Source organism: Telmatherina bonti (genome assembly GCF_933228915.1).
Source record: "Telmatherina bonti genome assembly, chromosome: 1".
Taxonomy (NCBI): Eukaryota; Metazoa; Chordata; class Actinopteri; order Atheriniformes; family Telmatherinidae; genus Telmatherina; species Telmatherina bonti.
Window position 1 is genome coordinate 16,783,919 of NC_136619.1, and position 21,775 is coordinate 16,805,693.

Consider the following 21,775-nt stretch of genomic DNA (forward strand, 5'->3'; position numbering starts at 1 on the left):
TACAGGTAACATTCTGCACTGCATCAAAGCATAATTGCAATAACAAATAGCTTGCTAAATTGAACATTAGAGAGGAAGCGTGGACAACTTTGGTTGTTCATGAAACACATTTGATATGCTTGATGATCACGACTCAGTCACTGCATGGTGTTCTTGATTGTTTTTTAATTGGCGTGTGAGCAACGCACAGTTTGTGCTATAATACACCATCAGCTCCTCTGGTATCATTTTATCACTGATAGCTTAATCTGAATCCTATACATTTCTACATAAATTCCTCCTGGCAACCTAATGCCTGTGTGGGCTCCTTGTGCATCTGCTTGTATCCTATGAGGTGCTAGATTACAGGATTTGCATTTTAAAGGTGTCAGCAATGGCAGCTGGAAGTAGCTGGTGAATGAAGTTCTAGCAGAACAACAAAAGATCCGTGTCATCCGATCATGTGAGCCGTGCCTGGTTAAATGACATACCTGATCCTGCCTATCAGATCACCTGATACCTTCGGGATGGGACATAATTTCATATTCCTATCACTTCCTGTAAAAGGAAAGATGCAGCACTGAGGTCATACTTATAGCACTGCATATAGTCAGACCCTGAATATGTCATTCAGTGTGGGAGCTGGACTACGCCTAAAGCTTTGCATTCTTTGTTTATGAAGCTGTTTTTCCCAGAAGTGGCTAAAGAAAACATCACTGCTGCAGTAAACCAAGGCTCGTCATTACCGCTTCCTCTTTTAAAGCTTTTACATATAATACAGTAGTTAATCAGATTCATGTCCTGGCTATGGGATGGAATTGTTCCAATAAAGTGACTGGAAATTACACTCATCATCGTTCTCTGCATGCTGAAAGTGCAGCAATGGCAGGATTTCAGGACTGAAAGGAATAATAGATTTTGTTTTGATCTCCAGAGCATGGAGTTGTCTCTCCCAAAGGCCTACCAGGGTTAAACTCTGATCTGTGCGCTGTGACTTGCTCAAGGCTGTGTCTGTGGTGATATTAAAAAGAAATATTGCTTCATAAAACCCTGCTGCGCTGCAGCCTTGACTCCTGTTAGTGCAGACTGTTGCTTGAGTAAGTCTCTGTGAGGGTAAATGTTTCCCTTTTTTTTTTCTTCTTTTATCCATCATCCGATTTGCAAAGGCAATTAAATATTAAGCATGTGAACCCACCATCATTTCCAGCAAAAGGAATTGAAAGACACCTTGGACGAATACTCGTGATGATGCTTTTAACAATTTACCTCCTCAACTCATAGATTTGTGTAATGGATTTAGCAAGGACAGTAACGAATATCAACACAAACTAACATCTCTCCACTCATCATTTGCAAAGCAATTTGCAATTAAAACACTGCACTGGCCATCTGGACAGGAGAGCACAGAAACTGAGGAAAGGAAAGGACACTCTACCCTTGAGTCCTGGTGAAGGTACAGTCAAGGCTGGATTATCCAATGGGCATTATGGGCACAGGCCCAGGGGCCCACGCCCACTTGGGGCCCATGTGGGGCTCACATAGGGCAGTTTTGACATTAAACTAAATTTACATAAAAGCCAGATAGTTACACCACAGTGTCTAGTGTATTGCTATTGGTACCATTGGTTGAGAAATGTTAGAAATGTCATTTCCCAGAGTATCATTCACAATTTTCCCAATGTTGCAGTGGGGAAGGGGCCCCCTGGAACATGCACTTTTAATCCGGCCCTGGGTACAGTAAACGATATATCCTACTTCATGGGATTCAACATTCTTTCATTACTTTTCCAAATGTCAGGATATAATGTAGACATTTCTTTGGAGTAAATTACACATCATGCAGCTGCCTGCTCTTACTGTTTTATCCGAAAAGTAATCATAAAAACTGCAGTGAAGGACACACAGCTGCAGAACAGCAGTAACCTTTAATCTCCTCCTCGTGCAGCTGACTTCTGGGAGCAGATATGGCACCAAAGTCCACGCAAAGCGCGAAATCAACTTGTCCTCGTGCAGCTGTGTCTGAGTTCACTCCTCACGAGTGAGCCAAGTTTTAGAAGTCCGGTAGATGGCAGTGAATGTTCTCAGGTATGGAGGGCAGGTTGTTGTGGGGGGTGGAGGGTTTCTTTTGGCCAAGCACTCCCATGTTGCGTAGTCTGGAAACCTGACGTGGATAGAAGCCGCGCTGTTGTCGCTCCGACACGGTGTAAGTGGGTGTGTGTGCGCGTGTGAGAGAGAGAGAGAGAGAGAGAAAGAAAGAAAGAGTTGCGACAGGGCACATCTGAAAGTGCCTGTGGCTACTCTCCGCCGACTCGCGCTCTCCTCTTCAGACAGTCGACACGCTTCGAACCTGGTCTACTGGCCGCGCGTGACCCCAGGGTTTCCACGGTGACGACCGGACTAGGGTTGTCGCCGAGAGAAGTAGGCAAAACGGTTTTTTTTTTCGGAAAAGGTGAAACTAAACTACATTCATTGACTTTTGAGCGATGAACTGGCAGCATGGCCAAGTGGTTCAAGGAGCACCTAGGATTCAAAACTACCAAAGCACCCCCTCCGGCTCCTCCGAAACCGGACTACAGACACTGTCACACCGGTGTCCCCGGTGCGCCTGGCTTCCAGCAAGCAAGCTCCGGGACCACCTTTCCGAGTCCCGCTCAGCCGGACATCCTCACTGCTTACAAACTACAAAAAGAGCTGGACTTCGAAGACCCGTACACTCCAGGTGGAAACATTTCATTCGGCTCGAGCCTGAACACTGTGGGGTCGCCGGATGTAAAGTATGTGTCACCAAAGCACCGACTTATCAAGGTGGAAACAATCGAAAAGAGCAGCCCGGCTCCCGGCGGGGGTGTCACAGTCACCCAAACCGTGGCTGTAGCTGTGGCTGCCAGCGTTAAATCTCCCTCTTCACCCCCCTCGGACCACGACAACAAAGAGAAGGTGGGTGAAGTTTGGTCCGAGCATGAAAGCCAACAGCAGCCAAGTAGTCTGTAACAACTTTCTTTTCCCTCTTCGCTTCAACTTAACACTTTCATTTGCGCTTTTTTATTCTCTGAATTAAATTATAGCCTCATGAGCATCTTAAAGGAAGGGGTCTTTTCTTTAAAAAAGTAAGTCTGTTTACGAGGCAGTTGACCAACTCCAGTAAAGAGTGAATTGTTACGACTGGCAGAACTTGTTAGCACGTCAGTCCACACGAGTTGCGACATCCCGCTCCAATGTCTAACCTGCACTACAGGGAGTGTTGTCTTCTCGTGGTGTAGGCTCCTTTAACACACTGGAAATATCTTTTTTTTTTTTTTTAATCTTAAGTTAAGAGTAGCCAAACCTTGTTGGTGAGTATTGCATGTGGATCAGCTTGTACCCAAACTATAACATCATCTAAACTCAGCCATTCCCATCTACTGATCTTACATAACAAGACATATCAATCCAGTGTATCTTCATTGCAGTCATCTCAGCTGCCTTGAGGGGAAACTGCTTATGACTTTATGAGTATATGGCTCCAATCTGATCCTCTTTTGTGAGCCACCACAAGCCTTACACCTCTCTGTTTTTGTTTTTTAACACAACCAAAGCTAAAGTGGAAACAGACTGGCATAAAGCATGCAGGCCATGCCTTGCACCACAACTGTCATGTCTGGCTTCCCAGGAATCTACACTCAGGGTTCATTTGGAGGAAAAGCTGAGGTGTTTAATGTCAGTGTTGCACAATGAAGACTGCTTTCATAGTTTGCATAGCTTGTTAACCGTGACGTAGACATGAAAATGAACACATCCCACTCCGTTTTAGATCATGCCTCTGCCGCGACCATGTGATGTAATTTGTGGTGTCCCCTCTCTTTCACCTTCCCGTTACTTCCTCCTCTCCACTTGTGTTTGCTTTTGCACCCATCTTGTGACATGTGGCAACTTTTCTGTTGGTTTAGGCTCCACAGTCAAATCAAGAGTCCACAGAGTCTGCAGCCTGTTACAAGGATGTTGTGCGACAGAAGACCAATTTTTTCAGCTGTTTTTTTTTTTTTTTTTAAAGACACAAAACATGACTGCTGCTATCATCAGCATAGTAACCAGGAACTAAGAAAAGGAAAATTTGATGCTGATATTGTTCTCATGCCAGACACCAGTTTTCCCTCAGTGACTGCAGCTGCTCGAGGTGATTAAACAGACTGGAGTTGTCTCTTGTTAACCGAAGCCTATGTGATTTTACTCAAGTCAGGAATACAGTTGCCTCTGCACCTCTAATTGTGTGTCTCTCATGATTCGCACACATGGCTTTAGCAGACAAGCAGTTGATGGAATTGTGTGAGCCAGATACCTCACATGCAGCAGTATGAGCGATATTATGGACGAGCTAAATCAGTACTGACAGCTGGTGGGTGTAGACAATATGTTGAGAGAAGGGTTTGTAGGTTCCTTGTCAGGTGATGAGGGTTTAATAAAAATGGTGCAGTAGTGGTGGGGAAGGGCTGGCGATGTCACACCAGGAATATATCCAAAAACCATCGCCTTGGAGACTCTTGTCATATTTATTTTGTTTAAGAGTAAAATATTTCTTAAAAGTGAGAGAAGTTTGTTAACTTGAGTGTCGGGTGTCACTGTGCTCGCTACCACATCACAAAGTGCCGTAAAGCGTTGGTGTTCCACCTTTTTTGCAAGGATTTGCTGAGTATTTTATCGGACTGTGGCTGGCCGTTTGTACGTTTTTGCGAATCCTTGCTGCTACAGGGACTCTCAGGGTGAGGAATTTAAAAAGTGTCGTCATAAAGGATTCCTGTTATTTACTGACACTTGTTTGATTGTTCTCTGTGGGAGAGTAAACTGTTTGTAGTGTCACACACTCTCTCTACAGTCGGGTTATTGGCAGTGTTTTTAAAAAAAAAAAAAAAAAAAAAAAAAAAAAAAAGAAGGTGAAAACATGTGGTTTTCTTGTTTAGGGGTGCCTTATGCTCAAGCAGTTTTCATGCTACCTCTTCCTCTACCTGGATTCTGTCACATAAAGACGGATGTCTGAGGACCTTGTTGCAAATAAGCACACGCATACTCATCAGTGTTTCCTCTCCACACTGACCAAACACCGACTACTGAGAGGAAAAAAATCACACAAGTGTCTTAGCTGCACTGCTCGGCTACATTGATGTTTTAATTACTTGACTCATGAATGCTAATTATATCACTGCTCACCTAATGCCTGAGATGCCAATACAAGCATCAGGTGAATTTTCCTCTGTCCATTTCTATTCAGTTGACTCCATGTAAGAAAAAGCCACATTAATTTTAAGGTAGAATGCAAAATATTTGATCTTGTTTTTGTTTTTTGTTTTTATACTCGTCCAGCTTTATTTCACATCAATTGTTTACATTTTGAACTTGATGCATATTAAGCGACATTACTCTCAGAGTTGACAATGCATTGTAGTGTATGTGTTGTTTTTTTAATGATGCCAAGCCCTTCATGGTAGAGTTAGCTGAGAGAGATGATCAATTATCATCCTGCCTTCAAACTAATTAAAGGCCTCATCTCCTGGCTCATCGCTCTACTCAGCACTAAACTAACTTCTCTCAAGGACGTCGAAAGTGATGACGGGCTCCGCTCGAAAAATGTGTAAACAAAAGCAGTTGCATGAGGCTGACTGATGGGCTGCGGCATCCCTCCGAAGCGCCGCCTGCAATCATCAGTATCTGTTTGTGCACCTGGGAAACTGCTGTTTGGCTCCCATCAAGGCTCAGGGTCTTTTTGACTCAGTGATACTTGCGAGCCAGCTTGTGTATCTATCTATAGGAGCATGCTGTTGGATCTCACTCAGACATTTGTTGTGCAGCCGACAGAGGCATCTGGATCCACAGCTTTTTTTTCTTTGCCGTTTTTTTGTTTTTCTTTTTACCTTTTTTCCAAAATCTGGTTCTACAAATAAATTGACTGAAATTTTTTTTATTTTTTAATTCAGTCTGAAGTAGTGTTTAACAGTTTGCAGGATTACTGCAAAAATAATCTATGAATTTTGGTCAAATTTGGAGGGGATATTAAGCCTTGTCGGGTGAAAATTTGGGTTATAATTTAGATTATGATGATGATAGATAGATTGAAGGAACCCCTTTATTATTCTTATAACTTTGAACTGCAAGTCTTTGGAGCTACTTGAAGCAACACGTCTGCAGAAGAGAGAACATTGATCGTTGCTGTTATTTTTGCTTATTACTCTGTGAAACTGTAAACAATCCAATCGATCCGAATGTCGATTTTATATATGTTTATATTTTAAATGGGGCTCAGATAAAGCAGGTGTGACCTGTTAAATCTCATCCACATTTCTAAGGAGTGTAGTTTGGAAAGCTTCCTAACTGTTTTTACTGTTCTACATCATTATTAATATTAAAATAGCAATGATCATCTTTTTATTTGCAGCTTTCCACTTTTACCAGATCTGCTCTCCAACTTATTTCATTTTATCAAACTTTTGAGTCTGTTTGAATTGTTTTTAATAATTGGACTGAACATGAAAGAAGTCACTCTGACATCTGATCTCACCAGCAAGTGCAGCACCGTACAACTTGGACCGTACACTGCAGATCACAGTGCACTCTGCACCGCATGGCTTGCATAGATAAACTGTGTTTTATTTCCCATCACCGCTAATGTCTCCCCTTTATCTTTTCACCCTGTTACTCCGCTCATCAGTGGAGTTTTAGAACTGCATCTGACCGGCCCCTCGCACTCTCGTCACTGCCAGCAATGCAAGAAATGTCAGCAGAAATGTAAATATCACTTGGCTCTATAAGAGTTCTTTTCTCTAGGGAGCCAAAAAAAATGGTTGAGATCATCAGAGACTATCATGTTTTTATCATAATAGACCTTTTTGACCTCTTTATATGAACTTGGTTGATAAGAGGCCTTACTCGATGTTGCAGCTGTGCCAGTTGTGACCTTGTTGCTCTAATCTTTCACAAACCTAATTGTCTTATGAACTGTCATAACTGTGGGTATTTAGGCAGGTAAATGCATATTCCAAGCGATGTGTTGCAGCTGTTAATGGGAATGTGATGTTTTTAGAGAAATTTTCCACTGCTTTGACAGCTTTATGCACAGGTTGAAATCAATCAACAGATGGGGGTGAAAGCTGCTCTGTGCTTGTCTTGGCTCTCTCAGCTGTTGGGTTTTCATATATTGCGACTTACATCTTTAAGTTACGAGGTAATTAATATAAGTAGTGTAAATGATCTCAGCCGGTGTTGCTATGACTACTCTGGCTCAAATGATAACTTTCAAATGCTTCCTTGAACCTTTTACAGACATGCAAAGTATTTTCTCACAAGCATCATAATCGGTTTTCATTCCAAGCATATTTCATATTCAGATTGCTTCCTGTGTGTCGCTGTCAATGACAAAAGAGAGCTGCAATGCATTCCTGACCTCAACAGGAATCCTGGAAGGATATTTAAAAGGAAGGAAGAAGCACAAAGCCTAACCTCAAACGCGTTTCAAGCACAGGAGCAGTATGAAGTCATGCTGTAGAGAAGGATGCACATGGTGTAATAGTTGTGCAGCTGAGCTCAGGGAGTTCTGGCTTTTCATCCATATATCATTTGGGTGAATCCACAAATCCTGTTACATTAACATGGCAGACCTGTAATCCAGCATAAATGAGTTTAATAACAAGTCATGGTTGAGTTTTATATTCGACCATCCACCGCATGTGCAAGAAAGTTATAGGTCTTAGGGAAACGGTGGCCTTCAGCCATTGTTTGCTTATTTTCGTTCCCCCCTCCATCTGGGAGCTGTCTTTCCAGTTTAGAGTCCCAATGGAGTCTGCTTGTGTTAGTGTTGCCCAATTTTCTTTAATTTTTCTTTCTCTCTAACTTTGCGCTGGAACATCGGTCACATGATTCCACCAGGTCACAATTAGCCTTCAGACTGCTGCTGCAGCTCGGGCTGCTGGGGAGTTTTAGACACATGGCTCTGTTTTGTTTAATGACAGTGTGTGTAGCTGAGTGTGGAAGGAGGGAGCCCTGGTCTGCAGGCAGATTGTCTCACACAGATTAAAAGGAAACAAATAAGTTTGCCTGTCATCTGAAGTGGTGGCTTTTTTTTTTTTTTTTGTGGAGGGGGTGCTATTTTTGCCACGTCAGTTGCTTTAACTTCACTTTAGAGCAGCCTCGTGTATTTTAGTATTAGCTAAATAGCTCTGTTGCATCCAAATAGAGGACTGTGCAGATGAACCGACTGGTCTTTTCATAGAGATAAAAGGCAGGCGATTGTTTTTGTGGCACTGTCGAGGCAGTCAGACTTCCGTGTTGCAGACAGAGCTGCCCTGTGATCTGAGTGCCCACCAGGAAGCCCAACACCTTTGTTGCCAGTTTGGAAGGATTCCTGAGATGAATGAGAAATGTTTTCCAGAAAACATTACCTTGTTTTATTGTTTGTTGTTTTATTTTGCTTTTAGTATTTTAATTCAAGAGTTTCTTTCATTTTTAGCTTTTATGGTGATAGGATGATGGTAAAATGAAGTGAACAAAACATCTGGAATTGTTTAGTGTAGAATAAGAAATGAGTTGGTCTCTCCAGGATTAAGCACGTGTTCCTTTCCTGACAGGAAGTGTTTACAACTTGGTTACATTCCCTTTTTAACTTGACAAGTCAGTGCTTGCCTCTGTGTGTAGGCTGAATATTCTGGCTGCTGCTTGCCTGCTAAAATGCAACCAGGGTTGACACTCCCAGCTGTTTCAACACGAGAAATCTGGATGTTGGAAATGGTGACAAATAGTCATGGCACATGGCCCCTTTCATTCTCCGCCAAAGGCTCACTATGGGAGCACACAGGTGACTATCACCTGGCTTGATACAGACAGTCACCGTATGCTGTGCTGCTCCAAGAGGTGGGACGCCACGTTGTAATGGCAGCGGTGTGGAGCTCCACTCAGCGCTCACTCTGTTGTCAGCATGGACAACATGGACTCTCTGTGTCCTCACCACAGAGGTTATCTCAGGCCCCAGAGCTCCCAGCCTCAATCAACACGTCCTCGCATAACATCTGAAAAACCTCTAGCTTTGTTTACAGACAGACCGCAACTTGTTTTTCTCCCTGCTCTGTGAATAACAGTCAAAATCAAAGATCCTCTCCCAGTGGATCTCACCACAGTGTCTCATGAAGCCCTACTTTCCTAATTGTGTCAGTTTCTATCTCACAGAGGCCATGATAAACAGCTGTGTTGTTTGTGGTTGTACATTGTTATACAGGCGTCAAATGGGAGGGAATCACACTTTCTCACTATATGTCGGCATACTTGCATGGGGGCCGAGTAACGTAGCCTCACAATAAAACACAAATATAGTTTTCCATAAAAACTCAAGCCAAAGTGTTGAAGGGGGAAATTGCTGCAGTCATGTGCAGGGAATTATCCATATTCTATAAAATTCCAACATCCCAGCATGGTGGCACCTGAATTATTCTCAACTCTTGGACCGCACCACTTACTGTATGTAGCAGAAACACTGCCAATAAATCTATCACACAGGCATTGGGACAGAGAAGGGAAATTGGATTTTGCCAAGCGTGTCGTCAAGTACTTAATCTCGAATATCTGTCGCATATTAAGAGCACCTTCATAGGGTGCAGCCCACAGGCTCCCCTTCTCTCTCCACTGGAGGTCTTAAGTGGCTGTGTGGATTGTGTTTCAATGAGGAAGGTCCTTCGGGACAAGTTGAGGTGCTTTTTTGTGTTTTGCCGCCTTGGGTGCTAACAAAAGATGTGCCTTCATTCATCAGGACACTCAAGCAAGGAGAATGGGGAATTTGTTGAAGTGCGAGGTTATATGTTTTGCTGTTCAGAAGTGTGAAAGCCAAAGTATTACAGCATATTTTTCTATGGAGTAGATGAGCAGGGGGTGAAGGTTTGTGTATCAGTTTGTAGCTGAATTTGTGTATTTTAATACAAAGCTGTGTTTTTAATCTTTTGAATTTTTTAAGACATGAAATGTTGGTCTTATCATTTTTTTTTTTTTAGTTTTTCTTTTCCCTCGCTGCAAATTTGTATTAAACTATTGCTCAAAATAAGCTCTTTTTAAAAATAAAAGGACATTTTGTTTTTCTGTGAGAAACTAATGTTGGGCAATTTACAGATGCATTTGTTGTCTTTTATAAGAGAGGCTGTGCAGTGGATTTACAGTATGTAAATACTGTCGTGTCAGCTTTGTGAGATTGTGTAATAGAATTACAACCAAGCAACAAAATTAAGCTTTCATATTTTGTGTTGGCCAGCAAGATTATGTGTGTTCACTTTAAAAAATAAACATAAGTGAGTCATTCTAAAGGCCCATTTATGCTTGACACAGACAGACAATTTGGTCCATCTCCTGGACCAGTTATGTGTGCAATTTGGAGCTTAGCTAACTGTCACCTTTTTAACTGCCAACATTAGCAAGCAGAATGATGATCTGGCTGCTGTGTTGAGCTGAGCAATTTTGCTTTGCCACCAGGAGCTTTATATATTCGTCACTTGATGCTGAAAATGGAGAAATATCACTGGAAATTGCAGGGACATTATTGTGTTGTTTAGCCTGCATGCATTTGACAAAAGAACAAACCAGAGAAGAAGAAAAAAGAACAGGAAGAAGATTACACAGAGACAGCCAACTAAAAAGTACCTGAAAAAGATGCAGAAGAAGTTGAGAATAGCAAAAAAAAAAAAAAAAAAAGAGCAGTTTTAATCTTGTACTTCTGATGTTTTTGGGTGATTGTAAAAGACTTTATAGTAATAAATTACCCACTGGTGTCAAAACTCTGAACTCAACAATGCCCACTAGTGGATGGACTGACTTAATAGGTATGGTAACGCATACCTGTTAAGTAATGGAAGTATGACAGTGGCGGGGTATGAAACAGTTTAAAACAGACCTCCCCATTTACTTACATAAGCGAGCATAAATGGGCATTAAGGGGTAAAACTTACAACTTTACAAAGATTTCCCATGTTTGTATTTGGGCAACTCAGTCTGTCTAAAATGCAAATCTTGATTTGCTTCAAGTAGAATACAATACAAATACAGAAAGCGGATTACAAAGTAAAGTAAATTATAGGTTCAACACAAGGAATTGTGGTAAACCCAACCAAAACATATGCACATTTGGGACCACAGGCAAAAATAGCTGATGTGGAAGAATTCAGTTAAAGTTCTGATAAAATGTGGTCAACTCAAGACCGCTAGGATCTGATGGGACTATTCTGTGGTTCTAAACAGAAATGGTCTTGCATTAACCAATAGATTGAGTTTTCTTCTTTGTTGCCTGTCTTGGCTTCTCCTTGTCATTTTTGATGCAGCGCTGGATTTGGAGTGGAGTGGAACAAGGTTTTTTTTTTTTTAATATAAATTCTAGTTCGTTTGAGTACTGCTATGTGAATGCAAACTCGGTCCTTAAGAGTGTTGCCCCCACCAACTGAACCAAATCCCTAATAATACACAGTCTACTGGACTACCATGGTGTGAATATTTAGTTGTTTCGCTTTTGGATTTGTCATGTTTTTACTAAAGCATAAGCAAAAGGGGTGGGAAAATCGAATCGAAAAATCGAATATCAGGATTTTTTGCTTGACAATTTTAAAAGTTTTTTTTTTTTGTTAAAAATATAATAAATTAAAAATAATCCATTATAATTTTTTTATTTTTATTGCCTTTTATTGATCTTTTTATATGTCTTCTTGGGTATTATAGCAGCAGCATGATGGTCTGGCTACTGTGTTGTTTTTTTCCTAATTGAAATCAAGAAAAATAACTCGCAAAAATGTTTTGTACATTTTTTTGTTTTGTTTTTAATCTACAAAAATCAACACTATGAAAGAATTGTGAGAATCCCAATTTAAATCAAGTCTGTACCCAAAAAATTGGAATTAGGACCAAAGCTTATCGTCACAGCCCTAATTAGCAATATAACAGCATACTGAAGTACAAGTTACACAAAAGCTATACCCAAATACCCATCTGACATTTGCATTACACACCTTTTATCTCTGCAAATTTTTGTTGCTGTTGTGTTGTGGTGCATTGTCAGTGTTACTGTAGCTGCATCTGGAAGCATTTCCATGCTGGCTGTAGTTAACAGCAGCCCAAAATGCTCACACCAAAAGAGCCCGCTTAACCCTTGTGGCATGCCAGTGCTGACCAACTCAGGCAGGGTGCAGATATAACAGCAAAACCAACTTTAATTGGTCAAACTTTAAAGGGAGGTGGTCATGTAGTAAATGAGATGACACCCACAGTGCAGATGTCTCGGAGTAAAACATGCAAGCTGATGATATTGCACATTGATGTGTGACCAGAAATGATCTGACTGCTTTGGACAGTTTCAAACGTAGTCCTTTTTATCGTGTTGTTGACTCGCATCTTTTGCTAGCGCGTTGGCTTGTTCTGAACCGCTGTTCTTGAGCGACACTCCAATTAGATTAAAAAAAAAAAAAAAAAAAGCAAATGAATACATGTAGAAATGAGCATAATTTTTGTTCATCTCTAATAAAGTGGTATTCGTTGGTGTGTGTGTGGACTGCATTGGCTTGTGACTGATTGCAAAGCAGAGCCGTTACAGCAAATACATTAATTTGATTAGGTACCTCTTCAGACTCCTAAGTATGCCTTTAAAGGGGGCACATCACTCCTCAAAGCTCCCACAGAGGCAGAATGTTCTCGCGGCAACGGTGTTTCTCTGGAAACGTTTCAATAAAGTTTCATTAATGTCAGGACTGTATGGTGGGAAATGCACTCCAGCACTTTCTCTCCTTAAGAGACGAAGCCAGTTTTCCATCTGCCTAATCTGTGTGGGAGATGTAGAAGCTGCCTCGGTCCTCACATGGGACCCTCAATGAATTATAACCAGATTTGTGCATGCTTTGTACAAACATAAAAGTATCTCATTGGTAGAAACTGTATTATGCCAAGAGAAAATCTGTGACCATTTTTTTTCTTAAATAAAGTGCCTTCAGGGAGTGTTTCTTTCCAGTATGTGCTTTCTAGAAAATGGCAAAGTTATGTTGGGATGACTGCACACACAGTATTCATCCTGTGTTCACAGACAAAGAGAAAGAAGAGGATCTATCAGCAGAGCACTTCAATGAGGCGCAGCTTTCTGCTTGTGGCTTTACACGAACACTGGACCTTTTTATTTTCTCCCTACATAACAGGAGTAAACATACTTTTATACATGTCAGTCTGTTCGCTGACTATCTTCTGTAAAAACGCTGAAGAAAAAGCTTGTCCTCATCTTTTGTCCTCTTTCCCCTCCCTTCCTATCTGCTCTGCCATGACTGTCTCTCTTCACAATAGAGGCATGTTTTCTTTTTCTTTTTTTTTTGTCACACTAAAGAACAAAAGAGCAATAGCAACAAAAAAAGCCTTTTGAAATGCCGTAATGCAATTGAGCTGCTAAGCACTGAGTTGTATTAGGTTATCAGTGGCTGAAATCCCTTGTGGCGTGAGACATAAATCACACACGTCAGTCTTTTTTCCCCTTTTTCTTTCCCTCCTCCCTCTATCTACAGCCTGCTGACTATTCTGGCAATCTAAGAGGGGCTTCAACCTTGAGTAGCCCCCAATGAACATGATACTTTGTGCACCATCCAGGACATTAATGTAGTCGCTGCTTTTATTCAGCAGGAGTAAATCTTAAAAAAAAAAAAAAAAAAAAATCTATCTATCTATCTCTATCTATCTCTCTATCTCTCTCTCTCTATCTATCTCTCTATCTCTCTATCTCTATGTGTGTTTATTACAACTTATGTCGATCTGCAAATTAATTTTTCCAATGAAATCATCATCTATTGATTGTGATTAAGGGAGAACGCTTTACCATGCGGAGCCTGTTTTTTACGTAATACCACCAAATCCATCCATGTGCTCAAATTTCATCTAATGTAATTCCTGACATTTTTAATCATTTGTCCTTGATTATCTGATGAACGACAGGAGTCTATTATACATTAGGAGTGCAGGAAGGGAACCGCAGCCCATATTTTCCCACTTCTAATGGAAGACCTGGGCAAAATCAAAGTGTAATCCTAGAAGCTCTGGTGTCATCGGACATTGTGCCAAAGTGGCAGGTACCTCCCTCCCTTTGCTCATGTTCTCCCTCTTTTCTTTTTGATTTGAGGTTGGCCTCATCACCCAAATGCCGCAGTGCATCTCAAGGAGCCTGTCGCCATCTCCTTTTGTGAGCTGCTAAAGCTGAGGCAGGTAAAAGATGTGGCCAGCCCACATCTGAGCTGTGGAGTCAAAGTAATTGGATGAACTTGCTCCATGCTGGAGACGAGTAAAAGACCTAGATACCGCAGGGACATGGCCTGAGCCCCTCAGGTGGCTTTGTGAGATTCATATGAACATGCCTCACAGCTTAGCTAAGGCCTGATATATGGAGGCACTGCGGTGCTGATGGGGGAATTTTACTTTCATGACAAGTGTGGCTTGGCTGCAGTCCTGACACACCCTGGCATGCCACAAGGCAGATGGTGTGTCCCCAGGCACCACCATCACCACCACTTTCTCCTCACAACCTTATACTCCTCCTGCTGTCGAGTAGTCATTAGTGCAGTGGGACAGGAAGGACATGTTGGTACAATTTAGCAATATTAACCACCTCCTCCTCACACAAGCTCTGCTGCAGGAGCTGGAAGAACGGATAAAGTTTCTTCTAATGACGAGATGTGAAATTAAGGTCTGTGTGGGTTGTGCAGGTGATGAAAATATATGCAGTCCCTCCCAAACATACCTCCCAAATTTAAAAAAAAAAAAGAAAAAAAAGTTGTACACCTCTGTTATAATCATTTTATAAAACTGTTGTACAGTACACCTGCCTCCTAACTCAGAAATGAAAGTGAAATGGAAGGAGGCAGATTCTACCGTTGAAGACAAACGTCTTTTGGTTTCATTTTTGTTCAACAGTAGGAAGACTGGAAATGGGGATGCACCAACTTAGGCTTGCTTTTGATGAGGAGAAAAAAAAATTCAAATTGCTGACTAAAATAAGAACATGAGCCAGGTGCTGAAAATGCTTTTTCTGCCAAGCTCTCAGCTAAATATACCTCCATCCCAGTAAAATGTAAATTGGTAAGACGTGTCCTTGTAACTTTTTTTGAATAAAACAGACCAAGGAGCAGGAAGTGTGGTGATTGCTTTGCAAACAGCTGCGGATGTATTCCGTAAGTCCCACCACAAGAAATCATGATTGCAGCTTCAAAGGAGAATGTTATTTTTAGTTATAGTTTATTAAGTTTATCCCAAATACTGCCTCAGCATCTCTGGAAGTGCAACCTGTGACTGACAGCAGATATATGTGTTTGTACCAGAAGGCTGATTACACTTTGGTTCAGCCTGTTTTTAGTTGCTGAGGAACGTTAAAGGTCACTTAAATTTGTCAGAAGTGATTTAACTTCTCAGCACTTTAGCTTCCCCAGTTCATTAGCATCTCGTGGTGTGGAGGGTGGAAACATCCATGTAGAATTCGAATGCGAAAAATAAGCCTTAGTTTTTAATCAGTAATAGCCATTTAATCCTTTTGTTCAATGCTTTTTCCAATTCATTTGTACACCCAACCTTTATTTTGTCCAACATTATGTCAACAAGAAAAGCAAAAGGGTGATGTCATGCATTTGGAGTGGCTCCACACTTAACTCAGTAAGTTATTACCATTATTTCCTGAAGCATGTCCAAACATCCTTTGCTCCTTGATGGAGGTCTATTCTAGCAGTGAGCTCTGCATCACTGTGGGTAACTGCAACATAATCTACTTCTATGACTTCAAAGAAGGGGAAAAAAACGCCAAAGTATTCCTAGATAAAGCATGTGGGTTCTTCATGAACTGACTGTGAACAGTGGACTTTACTTGTGTTCTTATTTAAATAGAATAATCTCAAGCACAACTGTGCAATAAATGATTGAGCATTTGAAGTGTTATCCTAATTTTCAAATTTAGTGTGAAACCTCAGCAAAAATACCTGGACCACAATGAGTTGGCCACTGGACTTCATCTCCTCTTCTCTCTAGGAAGGTTTACTTATTTTTAGGTTTGGGTTGGGTTCACAGAGACTGTATTTAAGGTGGGTATGACATTGGGTGTGATTATGTTTGGCAAGGTTTACATGGCAAAAGATGCAGGTTGGTATTGATAGTGTGGCAGGGAGCCATTGTTTGTTTGGTCCCTTGGGCTGTAAAACATGCTCCTTACCAGAATGATTGAATTTTAATCAGACTTGTGAGTAAACTATGTATATTTTGCTGAGCATGAAAGCGAACCAGGAAAATGTTGGTATTGGATTTTTCTCTGCTTGAATTCACAGAAGCAAAACACTCTAGGAACCCATAATTATACTGTAAGAAGAAAAAAAAAAGTTATTTTCCCCCAAACAGATGGAGAGGGAATACTAGAGAAGGCAGATTTGAGACACAGTTGCTGCTATCAGCACAACCATGGTACTGACTTCCTCTGTTATTATTGCTTAATCCATGTATAGTGAGGATGATCTGTGCAGGAATATACCTGCCAGGACTACTTTGTCACTAAGCGGCTTATGAATTATCCCCAGTGAACTTTCTGCCATTAAACACTCGGAAACCGTTCAAGGTGTGTTACCTTAATGATTCATTGCTTGACATTACCTGACATTTGACCTTGATCAGGACTAGAAAAATGCTTGTACTTTACAACTTAGTGGAATTTATGTGCAGTTTACTTACATTCCTGTAGTTTGGCAGGTGTGCGTGTGTGTGTATGTGTGTGGGGCACGCATGGGTGGCCTGCATATAGAGGTTGCGCTGAGGGAGTGTGCTCTTTCTGTGGTAAAGACGGACAGAGGTTTTTGTTAGGAAACATGGCTTGGTAGAGGTGCAACATTGCGGAGTTAGGCTCAGTCCAACCGTGGTCCTCCCTGCCCAACCCATCCATCAGATGAGTGATGAGCTTGCTCATAAAATAACCAAATCCCTTCCTGTTATGAATGAGTCATTGGGCAATGCGCCAGTCATTTCTTTCGCTTTCTCATTTCACGACACTATCTGATGGCAATGCTTTGAAACATCACGCTACTTTTGTGTTTTCTATGCTTTTTTTTTTTTTTTTTTTTTTTGTGGCATGTTGTCTTCTGTTATTAAAATAACAGGCCAAATATTCTGGCTTTTGGGTAAAATCACAGCTCTGACTTTAATGTTACAACTAACTAAAATGTTTGCAACATGACTGTGTGCTGTAATTTGATTTTTTTTTATGTGAACCAATGGCCTTTAGTAGTTATAACTTAAAAGTGTTGAGATGCTTTTAAATAAAAAAAAAACAAAATAAATCCAATAGTCTTCCCCCTTTTCATTGTTTAGTAGGTTTAGATCAGCGGGAACCTCTAAAGAGGAATGGTTATCACTTTTTCTAGCAACAGACCCGATCTCCTGCAGTCTCTTGCCCTCGTTAAATCAGGTGCCCACTTGGACAGATGGCTTTATTTGGAGCGAGTTTCCTTTCAAATGGGGAATCCTAACTGTGATGGTGATATTCCAGCAGATGAAACCAACATTTAAAAAAAAACAAAACCCATCAATGCACCACATTTGCTCCACTTCCTGAAGGTTTGAGCGGTATTTTTTGGTCTTAGGATGTCCACCTAATTGCCATCTCCTGCACAAAATACGCAGCAAAAGAGCTAAACTGCAATTAGCCGTGGCTCACTGCAAGCTTGGCATAAATCTGCCAAATTGTTTCTCTTCAGAAAGTTGAGCAGTTGTGGTCTTCTGTCCTCTACTTTTGAAATGTAGCCCTGCCACTAGGCTATCATATAATTAGCCCGGCCAGCAGTAGCAGTGAGCGTGCTATGAGGCTAAAAGCTGAGGCATTGTGGTGGTATGCTGAGGCAGACACAGAGATGGGGTTTTTATTTATGTGTTTCTCCATTTATCGGCTGGCTTGCCTCCGTGGATATCGCTTGGTCCTGTCCCAGGCCACAGCTTTATCTGTCGTTGCATCTCTCCTGATGCTTCGCCAGTGTTGTAGTGCTCTGTCAGAGCATCAAAGTAAATTCCCTTTCTTTTGTTTTTTTCTCTTTCAGCTGATTATCCTTGAAGACTACGCAGATCCTTTTGATGCTGAACAGGCTGGAGGCACTCAGACCACCACAGAAAAAGTAACAACTGAGAACGATGGCTACATGGAGCCATATGAAGCCCAGAAGATGATGGCAGGTATAGATCAGGCATCTATTCCCCTCTGTGATTCTCAACTTTCTCTCTCTCTTTTTTTCTTTTTTTATATGATCCAATATCCTACCACTTTTAATGGGGGGAAAAAAAAGTCAAATGAAAATTAATTCATTTGCGTCTTTACCTTGACTTCATCTCACTGTGATGATCTAATTAATATTCAGTGTAGTTTGGCCTTATGGTTTAATGCAGAGACGCAGGTGGCCTGATGTCATTTTACATGACAGGTGCAACAGTGCAGAAATGAGTTTTTTGTCAAAACACTCTAAAAAAAACAGAGTCTTTGCCCCTTAACTGATGCAGCTTTTCAGACCATAGCAAGGAGAAGACTATGTGCATGTGGAGACATCCACTTGCTGAGTTTTCCAGGAAGGTTTTTTCCCCTATTATTTTGAGACAACAATAGGTTTGTGCTAACACAAGAATTTAGCCAAGCCACTTTCCCCACACAGCTTTGAGACTGTACATTCATTCTGTGTCCGAGCACAGCAACGACAAACAACAAGGAAATTCAGAAAAGGGGGAATAAAACAATGTGAAGAAAACAAAACATGTTTTCCTCTTCTGAGCAGAAGATAAGTGTAAAGTTTTATACAATTCTTTGTTTTTTTTTTTTGGTTTTTTTAAATGTCTCAATTAGATGTATCTGCAATGGGGAATTGACCGCAGGATTTCATATCTAAGTCTTACCGTTTACCGACATAGTTGTATTATATACAGGTTTTGCTCCTGTTACACCCCGGCAGGCACCTTGTGAATGCTTCTGTCTCTCCTTAGCAATTTTCTTTTAATGGCCCTCCAGACAATCTTCTGTTTTCCTTTGTCTCACTGGTTTGACCTCTGCTCCAGTCATTGCCTCAGCTGAGTACAAAATCTCAAGATATATCATCTCTTTTTGAATGAGGAAGCTGATAAACAACAAAAGGTCTCAACATGTTCCTTTTCTCTTTATCAGGCTTGTATCTTTCTCTTGCTCCAGGTCTGTAATGTCTGAATAAATTGAACCCAATTTTACATTTAGCCACCTTGATGCAGTGTTATTCTGGCAGCAGTTGCCTGTTTAACCTTATAAAGTCATTTGGCCATTTTTGTGACTTTGTGTTTGAGAAACCTGAGTTGGTTGCTGGTTTTAGGTTTTCTGCTGTCATTCATTGTGTCAGTTGACTGCCAGGCATTTAGCAAGATGTTATGTTTATATAGTTTGCCATTCTTGTAATACAGACATATTACTTGGGGATTACTTCTTAGATTGTCGATTTGTAGGTTGTTTTTTTCCTTTGTATTCCAGGGAGCTTTTGTAAAATCTGGCCAGGGACAACAGATGAAAACTGTCCTTTTGGCTAAATCTGACATATTTACTAGTTGCTTTTTAATATGCTATGTCCCTGTCAAATAAATAAATAAATGAAATTAAATAAAATAGAATAAAATATGTAGTTCTAAACATTTTGGCATACAAATTATTTTTGTAGAAAAACACTTAAAGGAAAAAAAACACAGTTTATAATCATCACAGTCCACAGAGAAGGAACCCTGATCTGGCAAACTGATAGTCATTGGTTGGAGTTTCATCTTTGCCTTATTACATATTTTTTCTGTAGTTAAATGCTTTGTGGAGAATTGGAATATATTGTTTTGATCACCTAAATGAACCACTGCTTTGTGTGCTGCTGAATTTTATGAAACAGAGAGACATTGAGGGTCAGTGCCTCCTCCGAATACCCCATATCATGCAGTTTGGGGTTAAATGCCTTGCCCAAGGGTTTCTTGCTGATATAATAAGGGTCAGTCGCTTTCACTTTTATTCCCACTAAGCAAGGTTGGATGCTTCTTACAGTAAATCAGCAGACTGGCAATGGCTGCAGAATAATTGCTGCATTTCTCATTGTGACAGCATTTTGGTCAGGCTGAGCTGCACACTCTGAATTTAGTCAAAAAGGATGGAGAGAAGCTGACTGCTGCACTGAAGCAAAGACGGGACCCCAAATCTCGTAATTCTCTGCAATCCTGTCACTGTTGTTCTTATTAATCTCTTTTCTCTTAAACTCTGGAGAGAATAATGCTTTTATTCCATAGCTACCTGCACTTTTTTCCATTCTCAGAGCCGTCTGTGTGGCTCTGCAGACATCCTCCATACATAGATGAATGCAGATGGACACCAAATGCCAGACTCGCCAACCTAACAGAAACTTTTCTATTCATAGCTGTGAAAGTGAGCTTTTAATCATCTTATTAATATGAGCTACATGGATGCCATCTGTGTAATAGACAGTAAATCTCATCATGAAATTCACTTTGATTGTCCAAAAAGTGTTTTAATAATATATTTAACATATTTGTCATAGATGAACTGAAAAGTAATCAGGGTGATTGTATGCTCAGCTTTGCTGTAACTTTTAACCAGAGGTTTGCTTACCTTAAGAGCGTTTGTTCGGAAATAGTTAGGAAAATACTTTTTGTTCCTGCATATCTTTGCCTGCAGCTCAAATTTCCACCTTTTGGACACATGGAAACCAATCTGTGTCCTTATCTCCAAACTGCACCTCTGGATCGACGGTGTCCAGGTCTGCGTGTCTTTAGCTTTGAATCATTTTTGTGTGTGTGCATGTGTGTTTTTCACTGTTCTTAGCAGAGATTTGGAGGTAATCAGACAGGAGGCAGCTCTGTAAAGCAATAGTGTGACTAAGCTGTTACATCAGCATTTCCACAGACTGAGACTTCTCTTACACCCTCAGATTTATCCCATATAGAGACACTTTAGGAAATACTGCTTGCATAACAGGAGGTTGCATTGATGGATTGGATGTGGCTAAGAGCTTTTCTTGTGTTTTATTTTATTTTATTTTTTTCAGTTCTGAAAAGTGCAGCTTTCAGAGCAGATTCTGTGAAGTGACATTTGCAAACAGATCACTTCTTGTGCACTGGATTTATTTTACTACCTTACATGTTGTGCAGGACAAAAAATGGACTGAAGGCAATTAGAATTAGAAAAGGCTTAGAGATCAGCTTAACATGTTGTGTTGTGTTGAAGAAGTTCCAACTTTTTAATCTTTTTGTATTGGCCATAGGGACTACAGGTAATATTGCAATATTTTTGGGCATCATCCCAATACACAATATATATCTCTGCTAAGGCACTGTATAAATGTTGAAATTCAAAGTGATAATGCAATACTTGATAGCAGTAAAAGCAAACCCAAGCAGTGTTTGCCTCTTCTTATTTCAGATGGTTTTTGCAATTGGGCAATTGAAAGAGTATTTTGCTTTGTGGCTGTTTCATTTTTTACACGTGGCTGTGTAGTTTTGTGGTGTTGCAGATGACATTTCAGGTGGGGAAACACATGTGTGGTACTGCCTCTTTTTGTAGCAAAGGCTGTACAGCATACTTTGCAGACAACCCGGTTTAGTTTACTATCTTCCATAGTGACACTGTGTTTTTTTTCTTTTAATTTCTGAACCAAGCCATATGTCTCATATTCAACTGCATTGTCACTGAACACTCACAGATTCGCTTGATCCATTACTTTCTCCATGCTTCTTCCTTGTCAACATGCATGCATACAGTAGTTTTCTGGGTGGGCAG

The 21,775-nt window shown here is 40.7% G+C and overlaps 1 protein-coding gene across 1 annotated transcript in view; it reads left to right on the top strand.

The window, feature by feature from the left end:
• Positions 1-2,475: 2,475 nt before the first annotated feature.
• shf (Src homology 2 domain containing F) overlaps positions 2,476-21,775 on the top strand; it is a gene marked incomplete at both ends in the record, with an annotated part of 92,380 nt that continues 73,080 nt past the window's right edge. The window contains 2 exons of the mRNA XM_079241743.1: positions 2,476-2,916; positions 18,042-18,174. Coding sequence (XP_079097869.1) covers positions 2,476-2,916; positions 18,042-18,174 — 574 coding nt within the window. The remainder of the gene's footprint in view (positions 2,917-18,041; positions 18,175-21,775) is intronic.